The 12268-nt window shown below is 39.3% G+C and overlaps 1 protein-coding gene and 1 long non-coding RNA gene across 2 annotated transcripts in view; one reads left to right on the forward strand and one right to left on the reverse strand.

Annotated features, from left to right (window-relative positions):
- The window catches only part of CCNT1 (cyclin T1), a 40722-nt gene extending 40252 nt beyond the window's left edge, over positions 1 to 470 (reverse strand). The window contains exon 1 of the mRNA XM_027542709.1: positions 203 to 470. Within this exon, the coding sequence (XP_027398510.1) occupies positions 203 to 363 (161 nt within the window). The 5' untranslated portion in view covers positions 364 to 470. The remainder of the gene's footprint in view (positions 1 to 202) is intronic.
- Positions 471 to 710: 240 nt separating this feature from the next.
- On the forward strand, positions 711 to 6252 carry LOC113893068. The gene is made up of 2 exons (XR_003511219.1): positions 711 to 872; positions 5442 to 6252. It is a non-coding gene; the product is annotated as an uncharacterized LOC113893068 (long non-coding RNA).
- The last annotated feature ends 6016 nt before the right edge of the window (positions 6253 to 12268 follow it).

Here is a 12268-nt window from a genome sequence, read left to right on the forward strand (position 1 = left end):
GGCTGGTGGCACGGGTGAGCGAGCGGGAAATTAACTCCGCCTCGCTTCCCTCTCGCGAACACTTAACTTTTGCCCATCGTAGGCTCTCCTAACTAGACCCCCAGTCCTTGCCCACCCTCTTCTCGTCTAACAGACCTTGAAGACTGGAAGCAGAGCAGGGCGGGACTGACTCCAAGGCCGAAGGCCTAGGCCGCAAGGATACACGTTGAGACGTTGGCCCATGTCCTGGAGCAGATTGGCCGCCTGCTGGCGATTAGAAAGTTCTTTATCTGGATCCAAGCCAAAACGACGAGACGGGCTATTTTCCAGTTGTTCTCGAGTAAAATACCACCGTTTATTGTTGTTCTTCCTCTCTCCCTCCATAGTGCTTCAACCAGAAGGCAGCGGCGGCGGCTGCAAGCACTTCTCAGCGTCACCTAAGCGGCGACACACATCCGCTGACCGGGGGCAACTGCGACGTGACGAACTTCCGCAAAGGCCGGACGGCTAGGTTGTGACACGCTTCCGGGGAGGAAGTGCTAGTTAAAGGATCTACTTCCGGAATGGACCCCTGGTCAGCCTGCCTCCGAGTTAACAGCCAGTAGGCGATCAGAAAAACCTTGGTTCTAGGACGCAGGCGCCAGTCATGTGACCCTGGAGAGGCAAGGTGGGGTTAGGAGCTCCGCTTTAAAAAAAAAAAAAAAAAAAAAAAAGTGTCTCCTCTCGCGAGAACTATTTTGAGCCTTCGCGCCATGAGCGAGGGAGCGAGGCAAAGGCTGTGGGTGGATGGGGCTCCCGCCCTCGCGCCGCGCGGCGGTTTCTCGGAGAATTTCGCTTGTGAAGGTGGTAGCTGTACAAAACGAGGCGGATAGAGAACTTGACAGAGAAAATGGGTAAGAGTGTGAAAAACCGAAAAAAGTAATCAAAGCGAGTAGCCCTATCGTATATCGTAACATACAGCCACCGGAAGCTCTTGAATTCGTTGGTAGTAGTATAATTTACCCATTTGAAAAGCTTAAACGCGTAGCTAAATCCTCGAAAACACTAATGATTCGCCACGCTGAACCAATTTAAAGGAATAAAATAAATTAATAATTTCATTTTATTAATAATTTAGTGCTTACCACATCGCTGACTCTTAACTACACTATTCAATCGGCACAACCAGAAAAAGTGGTACTATCTTAACCCCGTTGTATGACCGGATGAACTAAAACTGCTCCTTCCGTGTGGAAAACTTCCACTACCATCCTGCGCATGCACAGATTTTTAAATTCCTGTCCACTGTCAAGCTATATCCCTACTCCAAGTTTGAGGATTGTTTGTTCCTAGTGTGGGTTGCCTGGAGAATCCCAGGGACTCAGGAGCCTAGTGGGCTGCCGTCTGTGGGGTCGCACAGAGTCGGACACGACTGAAGCAACTTAGCAGGCAAGATACTTAACTTCTCTGTACCTGTTATAAATGGTGTGCAGTACATACGTTTTAGTTTCTGAAAAGGATTAAGTGATTTGATAAGTTATAAGCAGTTATAGTAGTACCGGGCACATAGAAAACATTCAGTAGGTTTCCTCATAATATTTATTACATTATGTGAAGTTGAGGGTAGGAACAATACCGTCTATGCTTTTTGTATCCTTCGCACCTACCTACTGTAGTCCTGGCCCTAGTAAATGAGTGTTTGTCAAACAAATGGTCACTACAACCTATAATAAAGAAACTGAGGCTTGGGAGATTAGGTAGTTTGTCCTACACTACACCACTTGTAAATGTAGATTTTAAAATCAAATACAATTTCATTGTTCTTGCTCTCCTGGAACAGTCAATTCACCTTGATTATATTTGAGTAATATTAGAACCTTTTGTCTTTTATAAAAAATATTTTGAGTTTTGTCATTTTTAGACACGGCTTTTCCCACTTTGATTCTACTTCATTCTCAGAAGTATTTTCTTTTACTGCAAGCCTTCCTCTGCCATATACTGCCTATAATTAGCATTAAGTGAAAGAGGAGAGTGAAAACGTTGGCTTCAAGCTCAACATTCAGAAAACTAAGATCATGGCATCTAGTCCCATCACTTCATGGGAAATAGATGGGGAAACAGTGTCAGCCTTTATTTTTGGGGGCTCCAAAATCACTGCAGATGGTGACTATAGCCATGAAATTAAAAGACGCTTACTCCTTGGAAGGAAAGTTGTGACCAACCTAGACAGCATATTGAAATGCAGAGACATTACGTTACCAACAAAGGTCCATCTAGTCAAGACTATGGTTTTTCCAGTGGTCGTGTATGGATGTGAGAGTTGGACTGTGAAGAAAGCTGAGCACCAAAGAATTAATGCTTTTGAACTGTGGTGTTGGAGAAGACTCTTGAGAGTCCCTTGGACTGCAAGGAGATCCAACCAGTCCATTCTAAAGGAGATCAGCCCTGGGTGTTCTTTGGAAGGAACGATGCTAAAGCTGAAACTCCAGTACTTTGGCCACCTCATGTGAAGAGTTGACTCATTGGAAAGGACTCTGATGCTGGGAGGGATTGGGGGCAGAAGGAAAAGGGGATGACAGAGGATGAGATGGCTGGATGGCATCACCAACTCCATGGACATGAGTTTGAGTGAACTCCGGGAGTTGGTGATGGACAGGGAGGCCTGGCGTGCTGCGATTCATGGGGTCTCAAAGAGTTGGACACGACTGAGCGACTGAACTGAACTAACTGAAGTGTTAGTCACTCAGTTCTGTCTGACTCTGTCTGCCAGGCTCCTTTGTCCATGGGATTTTCCAGGCAAGAATACTGGAGTGGATTGGCATTCCCTTCTCCGGGGGATCATCCCGACCCAGGATTCGAACTCAGATCTCCTGCATTGTAGACAGATTCTTTACCATCTGAGCTACCATTAGCTCCATTTTACTCCAGAAAAATTGAGGAAAAGATGATAGGTACGGAGTAAAAGGATAAAGTAGATGATTGAAATAGTTAATCCCATTAGGGGATTGTAAGTAGAAGTAGTATGAGAGACCCTTGTAAGTTAATAATTACTTAAGAAAGCAGGTTTACTTAACCACAAAACCAAGCAGGCTTGTTTAGCAACAGAATCATGCAACAGAAGCAAGAGATATGCCCCAAAATAATAAAACAGTGGTGACATCAGACTCACATGCTGCCCAGTGAACTCAGTAAGTTAATGATCCCTAGGACATGCTCTCTGCACACATAAAAAACATTAATTTGTGCACCTAACTTGACCATGTAGGGACAAGAAAACCCCCCTGCTCAACCTGGAGCTGAAGCTGATGATGGAAGCGTGATGTCTACTCAAAGACAACGAAGTTCTGCTCTTCCTGCCCACTTTTCCTTTAATTATAAAACTAGCCCAGTAAGCTCTTGGGGCATGGCATCCTTTTTTCCATCTGCTCATAAGCCTCACAAGCATTCAATTTTAATAAATCACTTCTTATCTATCACTTTGTCTCTTGCTGAATTCTTTTTCTGTGCTGAGATATAAAGGACTGGTACCAGAGCTCTTCAGAGCCCCTGAAATGACACCAAATGGTTTCAAAAATACTTAATTTCAAATTATAACATTAAACATTTTTTCTTTCAAACTTTTTTCCATGGCATACTTTTTCTGTTAATAGCAAAAGCACTTTTCAGTCATGTCATCATGAATTTTGTCTTTTAAACAGCCAAAATTATTTCTCCCAGATCCCTCTTGCCTATTTCTCTGACCAGTGTTTGTTTTCCACTAAATCTGTTGGATTGATGACTCCATTTTGAATTTGCTACCGTAGCTGTGCACCAGTCCTCCAAGAAAAAGTTCTTGTGTTTGACAGGCTTCAGGCAAAGCAAATGCTAGCCAATGGTTTACTACCCTGTCATACGGAAGAGGAGGACCTGTGTAAATCAGAGAAAGGAAATGTTCTTTGACTGAAGATAAAATTATTGAAAGTAAGCAGCAGTGACTACATAATTGCTAAACATAACTTTTTGATTCAGGACTGATTTCAAATCCCAGTTATTTTAAAACTGTCTTAACCACTTTGAAGTGTATAGTTCAGTGTCAACTGCATTGTTATGCAGCAGGTATCTACAGATTTTTCTTTTTGCATAACTACAACTCTTTATCCACTGAAAAACTTCCCAGTTCCCCCTCCCCTAACCTTGACAACTCCCATTCTGCTTTCTGTTGAATTTGAATGCTTTAGATATTTCATATAAGTGGAAAGGTATTTATTCATATTAGTGGACAGGTATTTCATATATGTCATATGAGACAGTCTCACAGGATTGTCTTTCTGTGACTGGATAATGTTCACTTAGTATAATGTTTCATTTAGTATAATGTTCTAAAAATTGCCAGTTATGTATTGACTAGCTGTGTGATCTTTTTTTAAAAAATACTTGTTATTTTTTTTCTAACTTTAAACTTCTTATTTTGTATATGGGTAAAGCCAGTAAACAGTGTTCAGTGGATTCAGGTGAACCCTGAAGGGACTCAGCTGTACATATACATGTATCCATTCTCCCCCAAAGCCCTCTCCCATCCAGGCTGGCACGAAAACTTTGAGTGGAGTTCCATGTGCTATACAATAGGTCCTTGTTGGTTATCCATTTTGAATATAGTATTGTGTACATGACCTTCCCAAACTCCCTAAATGTCCCTCCCCCCCGCAACAATAAGCTTATTTTCTAAGTCTATGAGTCTCTGTTTTGTAAGTAAGTTCATTTGTATCATTTCTTTTTAGATTCCATATATAAAGGATGTCATAGGATATTTCTCCTTCTGTCTTAACTTCACTCAGTATGACAATCTCTGGGTCCATCATGTTGCTGAAAATGGCCTTATTTCTTTGGCTGAGTAATATTCTATTGTATATATGTATCACATTTTTTTTCTTGAAAGAAAGCTCCTATTTATTTTTTATTTTAATTAAAAATATTATATGTATGTTTAGTTGATATATAATATTATATAAGCTACAGATATATAATATAGTGGTTCACAACTTTTAAAAGTTATACTCCATTAATAATTATCATAAAATACTGGCTATATTCCCTGTGTTCTCATTCTCCAATTTTTTCTACACATACACACCTGTACTACCCATTAATAGAGGAGAAAATAAATGTTAATCTAATCTGGTAAAATTTTAGATCCAATAGTTTAATTATTTCATTAAGATAGTTCAGTTTCTTCTGGTTTAACAGTCTCTTTTCAGTATTTCAAACTGTATTATCCTTCCCTTTCTCCTTGTAAAACTGTTGTCAGAGTATATGGAAGAATGTAGCTAATATGACCTAGTGTTCGTGCTGAGGAGGTAGAATCTATAAATAATCCAGTATCCTCTGTACGAATGGTCTGGTCTGGTCTGTTCTGTTCCGTGAACTTGTTCTGCACAGGTACAGTACTTCTATCTCACATTTTTGCCTTTTTTTTTTTTTTTAAACTTTACATGAGGCTATTGCAGAACTCGACACACTGAATGAAGACTCGTACAAAGACAGCACCCTCATCATGCAGCTGCTGAGAGACAACCTCACATTATGGACATCAGACAGTGCAGGAGAAGAATGTGATGCGGCAGAAGGGGCAGAAAACTAAGTGCATACAGGGTGTCATCTTTCTTCCCCTTGAAACCTTTGTACTCATCTCCATTCCTTATTCCATTTGGATTTCCTATAGCAAAGAAACCCATTCATGTGTATGGAATCATCTGTTTATAGTCTTTTCACACTGCAGCTTTGGGAAAACTCCATTCCTTGATTTGTGTTTGTCTTAGCCTTCCTGGTGTGCAGTTACTGCTGTAGAAAAGTATTAATAGCTTCATTTCATACAAACATAAGTAACTTCCAAACACTTACGTAGAAGACTAAAAATGTATCTGGTATTTAAGTAATCTGAACCAGTTCTGCAAGTGACTGTGTTTTGTATTACTGTGAAGATATGAAAATGTAGCTAATTACAGTTTAAAGAGTGTTCTACATAACTTCTTAATTTCTACATTCCCTCCTTTACTCTTCTTCAGAGATTTCCTTTCAGTGAGCAACTTTTCCATCCTCTTAATGTATTCCTTTTTAGTAGGAATCCAGAAGTATTAGATTGAATGGAAAAGCATTCAACATTTTGGGGCTGGGGGAATCACAGATTAAATGCCTCCTGTATCATATGTGATGGAGGTCTTGTGTATCTGTGACAACAGGGAGTTTCCTTATTCACTCTCATTTGCTGCTGTTGAAGTTGACAACTTCCCTTCCCAATAAAAACTCACTTACACCTTCTGCCTTTGTAGTTCTGGTATTCACTTAACTATGTAATAGAAGTAGCATGTTGCTGCCAGAATACAACCATTGCTTTTGGCAAATTAAAGTGCATGTCATTTCTTAATACACTAGAAAGGGGGAAAAAAGCACACAGTCCAGTCTAAAACATTAGTACTTTTCCATGCAGATCTGTGCACATGTGAGAGGGTGTCCAGTTTGTCTAGTGATTGTTATTTAGAGAGTTGGACCACTATTGTATGTTGCTAATCATTGACTGTAGTCCCAAAAAAGCCTTGTGAAAATGTTACGCCCTATGTAACAGGAGAGTAACATAAAATTACATTTTATAAACCAAAAAAAAATAAAATAAACTTTATATAATTGTATTAGTTTTGCCAAACATCAAAATGAATCCGCCACAGGTATACATGTGTTCCCCATCCTGAACCCTCCTCCCTCCTCCCTCCCCATACCATCCCTCTGGGTTGTCCCAGTGCACTAGCCCCAAGCATCCAGTATCGTGCATCGAACCTGGACTGGCATCTCGTTTCATACATGATATTTTACATGTTTCAATGCCATTCTCCCATATCTTCCCACCCTCTCCCTCTCGCATAGAGTCCACAAGACTGCTCTGTACATCAGTGTCTCTTTTGCTGTCTCGTTTTTTTTTTGAGAGTGAGAGTCTAGTGTTCCTTGCCAGAGTCCACAGTGTCAACCATTTACACCCATTCCCCTCATTCCCAGCTCAGCCTCAGCATCTTCTGCTCCATTGCCTCCTCATCACAATTTCTGGCAGTCCTCTGGCCACTAAAGGCTTCTCCATCCCTACACCAGGCCAATTTTACTAAGCCTTACAAAGGCCAAGGGCAGCCAGTGATGCTCTCTAAGGCTCATCCCTGAGTGATAGAATCTTTTTTTTGTTGTTTTTAATCCTCTCCTTTTTTAAATTTTATATTTTTTAATTTAAGGTAATTACATAATTGTGTTGGTTTCTGCCAACTGTCAATGTGAGTCAGCCATACGTATACCTCCCTCCTGAATCTTCCTCCCTATACCACCCTTCTAGGTTGTTACAGAGTCCTGGTTTGAGTTGCCTGAGTCATACAGAAAATTCCCATTGGCTATCTATTTTACATATGGTAATGTAAGTTTCCATGTTACTCTCCATACATCCCACCCTCTCCTCGCCCCCTCCCCCGCCCCCACTGCCTGCCGCACTGTGTCCATAAGTCTGTTCACTATGTCTGTGTCTCTACTCCTGCCCTGCAAATAATTTTATCAGTACCATTTTTCTAGATTCCATATATATATGCATTAGTATACGATACTTGTTTTTCTCTTTCTGACTTCACTCTCTATGATAGGCTCTATGTTCATCCACTTCATTAGAATTGACTCAAATGTGTTCCTTTTTATGGCTCAATAATATTCCATATAAATAACCTCACATATGCAGATGACACCATCCTTATGGCAGAAAGTGAACAAGAACTAGAGAGCCTCTTAATGAAAGTGAAAAAGGAGAGTGAAAAAGTTGGCTTAAAACTCAACATTCAGAAAACTAAGATCATGGCATCCAGTCCCATCACTTCATGGCAAATAGATAGGGAAACAATGGAAACAGTGAAAGACTTTATTTTGGGGGGCTTCAAAATCACTGCAGATGGTGACTGCTGTCATGAAATTAAAAGACACTTGCTCCTTGGAAGAAAAGCTATGACCAACCTAAACAGCATATTAAAAAGCAGAGACATTACTTTACCAACAAAGGTCCGTCTAGTCAAACCTATGGTTTTTCCAGTAGTCATATATGGATGTGAGAGTTGGACTGTGAAGAAAGCTGGTTGCTGAAGAATTGATGATTTTGAACTGTGGTGTTGGAGAAGACTCTTGGGAGTCCCTTGGACTGCAAGGAAATCCAACCAGTCCATTCTGAAGGAGATCAGCCCTGGGATTTCTTTGGAAGGAATGATGCTAACGCTGAAACTCCAATATTTTGGCCACCTGATGTGAAGAACCAACTCATTGGAAAAAAACCCTGATGCTGGAGAAGATTGAAGGCAGGAGGAGGAGGGGACAACAGAGGATGAGATGGTTGGATGGCATCACTGAAGCGATAGACATGAGTTTGAGTAGGCTCCAGGAGTTGGTGATGGACAGGGAAGCTTGGCGTGCTGCAGTCTTTGGGGTCACAAAGAGTCGCACATGACTGAGCAACTGAACTGAACTGATTCTATTCTTTTTGATGTGATGGTAAATGGAATTGCTTCTTGAACTTCTCTTTCTGATCTTTCATTGCTGGTGTATAGAAACGCAACAGATTTCTGTGTATTGATTTTGTAACCTGCAACTTTACCAAATTCATTAATGAGTTCCAGTAGTTTTCTGGTAGCGTCTTTAGGATCTTCTATGTATACTCTCATGTCATCTGCAAGCAGTGTTGGTTTAATTTCTTCTTTTCCGGTTTGGATTCCCTTTACTTATTTTTCTTCACTGGTTGCTGTTAGCTGTGATCTTAAATGTCATCCTGAACAGAACACCATTTGGCACACGGTAGGTGTTCACCATATGCTTATTGTCAGAATAGTGTTAACTTTCAGACACATGGCCCTTAAAGAACAACTGACAAAATCTTAGACCAGAGAAATTTCCCTTTTTTTTTTTTTTTTTTTACATTTTAAATAGGACTCTGTTTCCTGTCACACTTACAAGGCTATTCATTCTGGGTATAGGATGATATTTCATGCTTTGATCTTACTTTGCATTGTGCTTATGAATGTCATATTTAAGTCGTGTCACACATTACCATTTACTGCTTTTACAACAATTTCTCCACACATTCATGTAGTTTCCAAACAAAAATATGAAAAGATGGTGTGCTATTCATAACTATCCCCAGCTCCAAGTTGAGTGATGTGTATATTTACATAAGTTTATTACAAAATTTACTGATAGGATATATAGCATGCAATTTATAAAACTAAAATATATAATTTTCTTTATTGTAAATTTTGTATAGCCAGCTGATCCTCATGAAATGCTTGCATTGAATTTTCCCAAATCTTGAATCAAGAACCAAATGTTTGGTGACATTTGACAGACAAATACAGGCATACCTTGGAGATATTGTGGGCTCGGTTTCAGACCACCACGATAAAGCAAATATTGCAATAAAGCAAGTCATGAATGTTTTGGTTCTTAAGTGTGCAGTAGCATTATATCTAAAAAACAATAATACATACCTTAATTAAAAAATATTTTGTTGCTTAAAAATGCTAACCACCATCTGAGCCTTCCGTGAGTTGTAATCTTTTTGCAGTAGTAGCATGAAAGATCACTGACCACAGATCACTATAACAAATAATAGTAATGACAAAACATTGTGAGAACTACCAAAATGTGACACAGAAACACAAAGTGAGCAAATGTGGTTGGAAAAAAGTTTATGCTGGTAGACTCACTCCAACCTTCAGTTTTTAAAAAGCACAGTATCTGCAAAGTGCAAAAAAGTAAAGGGCAATAAAATGAGGGATGCCTGTATAGCTTTGATTGCTGGTTGACATTTTCACATACGTTAATAAAGTGAAAGTGAAGCAAAGAGACATGTTGGAACTTCACTTATTTGTCAGTGACTTGAGCAACATCTTTGCTGAATTGGATAATAGTTTTTGAATACTGGAAAAATATTTCAATTTTTTGTGCTTTTGACAATATTTAATGGCTGCAAATATACATTTTTAAACTTAATGTACATTATTAACATTTTCTTGATCACTTTTTTAAGTATAAACAGTTGACAAAGCAAATAAATTGACTGTAGTATTTGCCAATTTCTGTAGTGTAATTCTTTCACCATAGTTAATTTCAAACTACCAGTGTGACATCACTGATCATGAAATGGGGAAGAGATGAACATACCATCACATAGTATTTCCTCCATTCAGGTGTAATAGACAGGGATTCTGGTTTCCAGTATGACATATAAAGAGCTTAGGAGTTATCACTCCTGTTCTCACAACAAAAAAGTTGAACAAACTGAAAATCAGTAACCCTTCTTAGATCCATCAGAGAATCAAGGTGACAGGGCAAACCTCTACCACAAAAAAAGAAGAATCAGAACAGGCAGAACACAGAATCGTGGCTTACTAGGAGCAAAATCATGGAACCAGTAATTGATGTAAATATTTTAAGGACAATTGATTAACTACTGGAGACTGAACATGAACTTGATTGAAAGATTTCCAGAAACAAAGTTTCTTGGTGCCCAGCCTAAGTAGGTATCCACATTTTCATGAGTTTTACCTCTCAGAGCCCCACAGGTCTTACTATGAAGATAGGAGAAAAATCCTTTCATCCTTCCAATGGGGAGAGTGAAAAGTAGCCATTTTGAAATATACTAGAGCATTCAGTTCTCCTTAAAAAAGCCCTTCCCTCAAGGAAACTATTCAACAGAGCCTGACCAATGTGGGAGAAGGAGAATAAGCCAACTCCAGTTTCCTGTAGCTGTATTGTTTCATGTAAGAGGGAAAACAGACAAAAAGCATCTATGAAGGTCAGAGTACGGGGACACAATCTCACTAAAAGAATGAGACCTACAGGACACTTCCCCTCCCCGCCCTTTACCAACACATCAGTTGAGTTCCTGTAACATTAACAGGTGATTCGGTCTAAAAGAACTATAAACTCAGACCCTATTAAGAAGGAATTTCTAGGGAAACCCAAAGACATCAGAGGAAACAAGGACATCAGAGGAAATTTGACACCTACAGCTTTAACAAACAGGAAACATAGCCTAACTCCCAGCCAGACAAACATAGTACCTCAGTTCCTTTTACCAAATATATCATGTCTCACTTTCTATAAAAAGTTTACAAGGCATGCTAAAATGCAAAAAATACAGTCGGTATTTCCCTGGCAGTCCTGTGGTTAGGCTCCATGCTTCCACTGCAGAGGGGCCCAGGCTCAACACTTAGTCAAAGAACTAGGATTCCACATGCCCTGGGGCATGGCCATATATACAAATACATATTGGACAACTGGACAAATATATATTTGGCCATGCCCAGGGCATTCGAGATACATAAATATATGTACACATAAAGCAAGCATTAGAATCAGACTCATATATGGCAGAAACTGGAAATGTAACATTAATATCCTAAGAACTCTAATGGAAAAAATGGACACCATGAAAGAATCAGTGAGTGATATAAGCAGAGAGATGAAAACTCTTAAGAAAGAATCAAAAGGCTAGAATTCAAAAGCACGATAGCAGAAATAAGAAATGCCTTGATGGGCTAATCACTACTCTGGACATGACCAAGGAAAGAATCAGGGAGTTTGAAGATATGTCAGTAGAAACTTCCCAAACTGAAAAGCAAAGAGGAAAAGTAATGAAAACAACAGAACAGAATATCTAAATACAGTAGATGTAAATAACTTCATGAACATAGATCATAGTAAAATGTAATAAAATAATTAGGAAAAGATGAATTTTTAGGATTCACTACCGGCATGCTGCAATCCATGGAGTTGCAAAGAGTCAGACATGACTGGGCAACTGAACAACCACCACCCTTATTTTTAATAAGTATATTTTATTCAATTGTAAGTCTAGATAACCTGTAGATTATCTGTAATAACAACAACAATAATAATAATAGGTTAACAACCAGCTCACAAAATTCCTGGAAACTTAGCAAGTAGTTCTCAAAAGTCAGTATGAACTGGCGCAGCACATTACTCTTGAAATAACTTAAAGACTTATTGAAAGTACCATATTCAGATTTATTAATGCACTATATACATATATAAGGTCCTATTATATGCTTATATGCTGAGGAAGTTTGCATACATGATTTAATTCTGTTAACTATGAGTAGATATCACAGCCCTTTTTAATCAGTTCAAAGACACCTAGAATGTGGCAAAAATTTGAGCCCACATCAGTGGCTTCCCTGGTGGATCAGACAGTAAAGAATCTGCCTGCAATACAAGAGACCCGGGTTTGATCCCTGGGTCAGGAAGATCC

The sequence above is a fragment of the Bos indicus x Bos taurus genome, chromosome 5 (genome assembly GCF_003369695.1).
Source record: "Bos indicus x Bos taurus breed Angus x Brahman F1 hybrid chromosome 5, Bos_hybrid_MaternalHap_v2.0, whole genome shotgun sequence".
Classification (NCBI taxonomy): domain Eukaryota; kingdom Metazoa; phylum Chordata; class Mammalia; order Artiodactyla; family Bovidae; genus Bos; species Bos indicus x Bos taurus.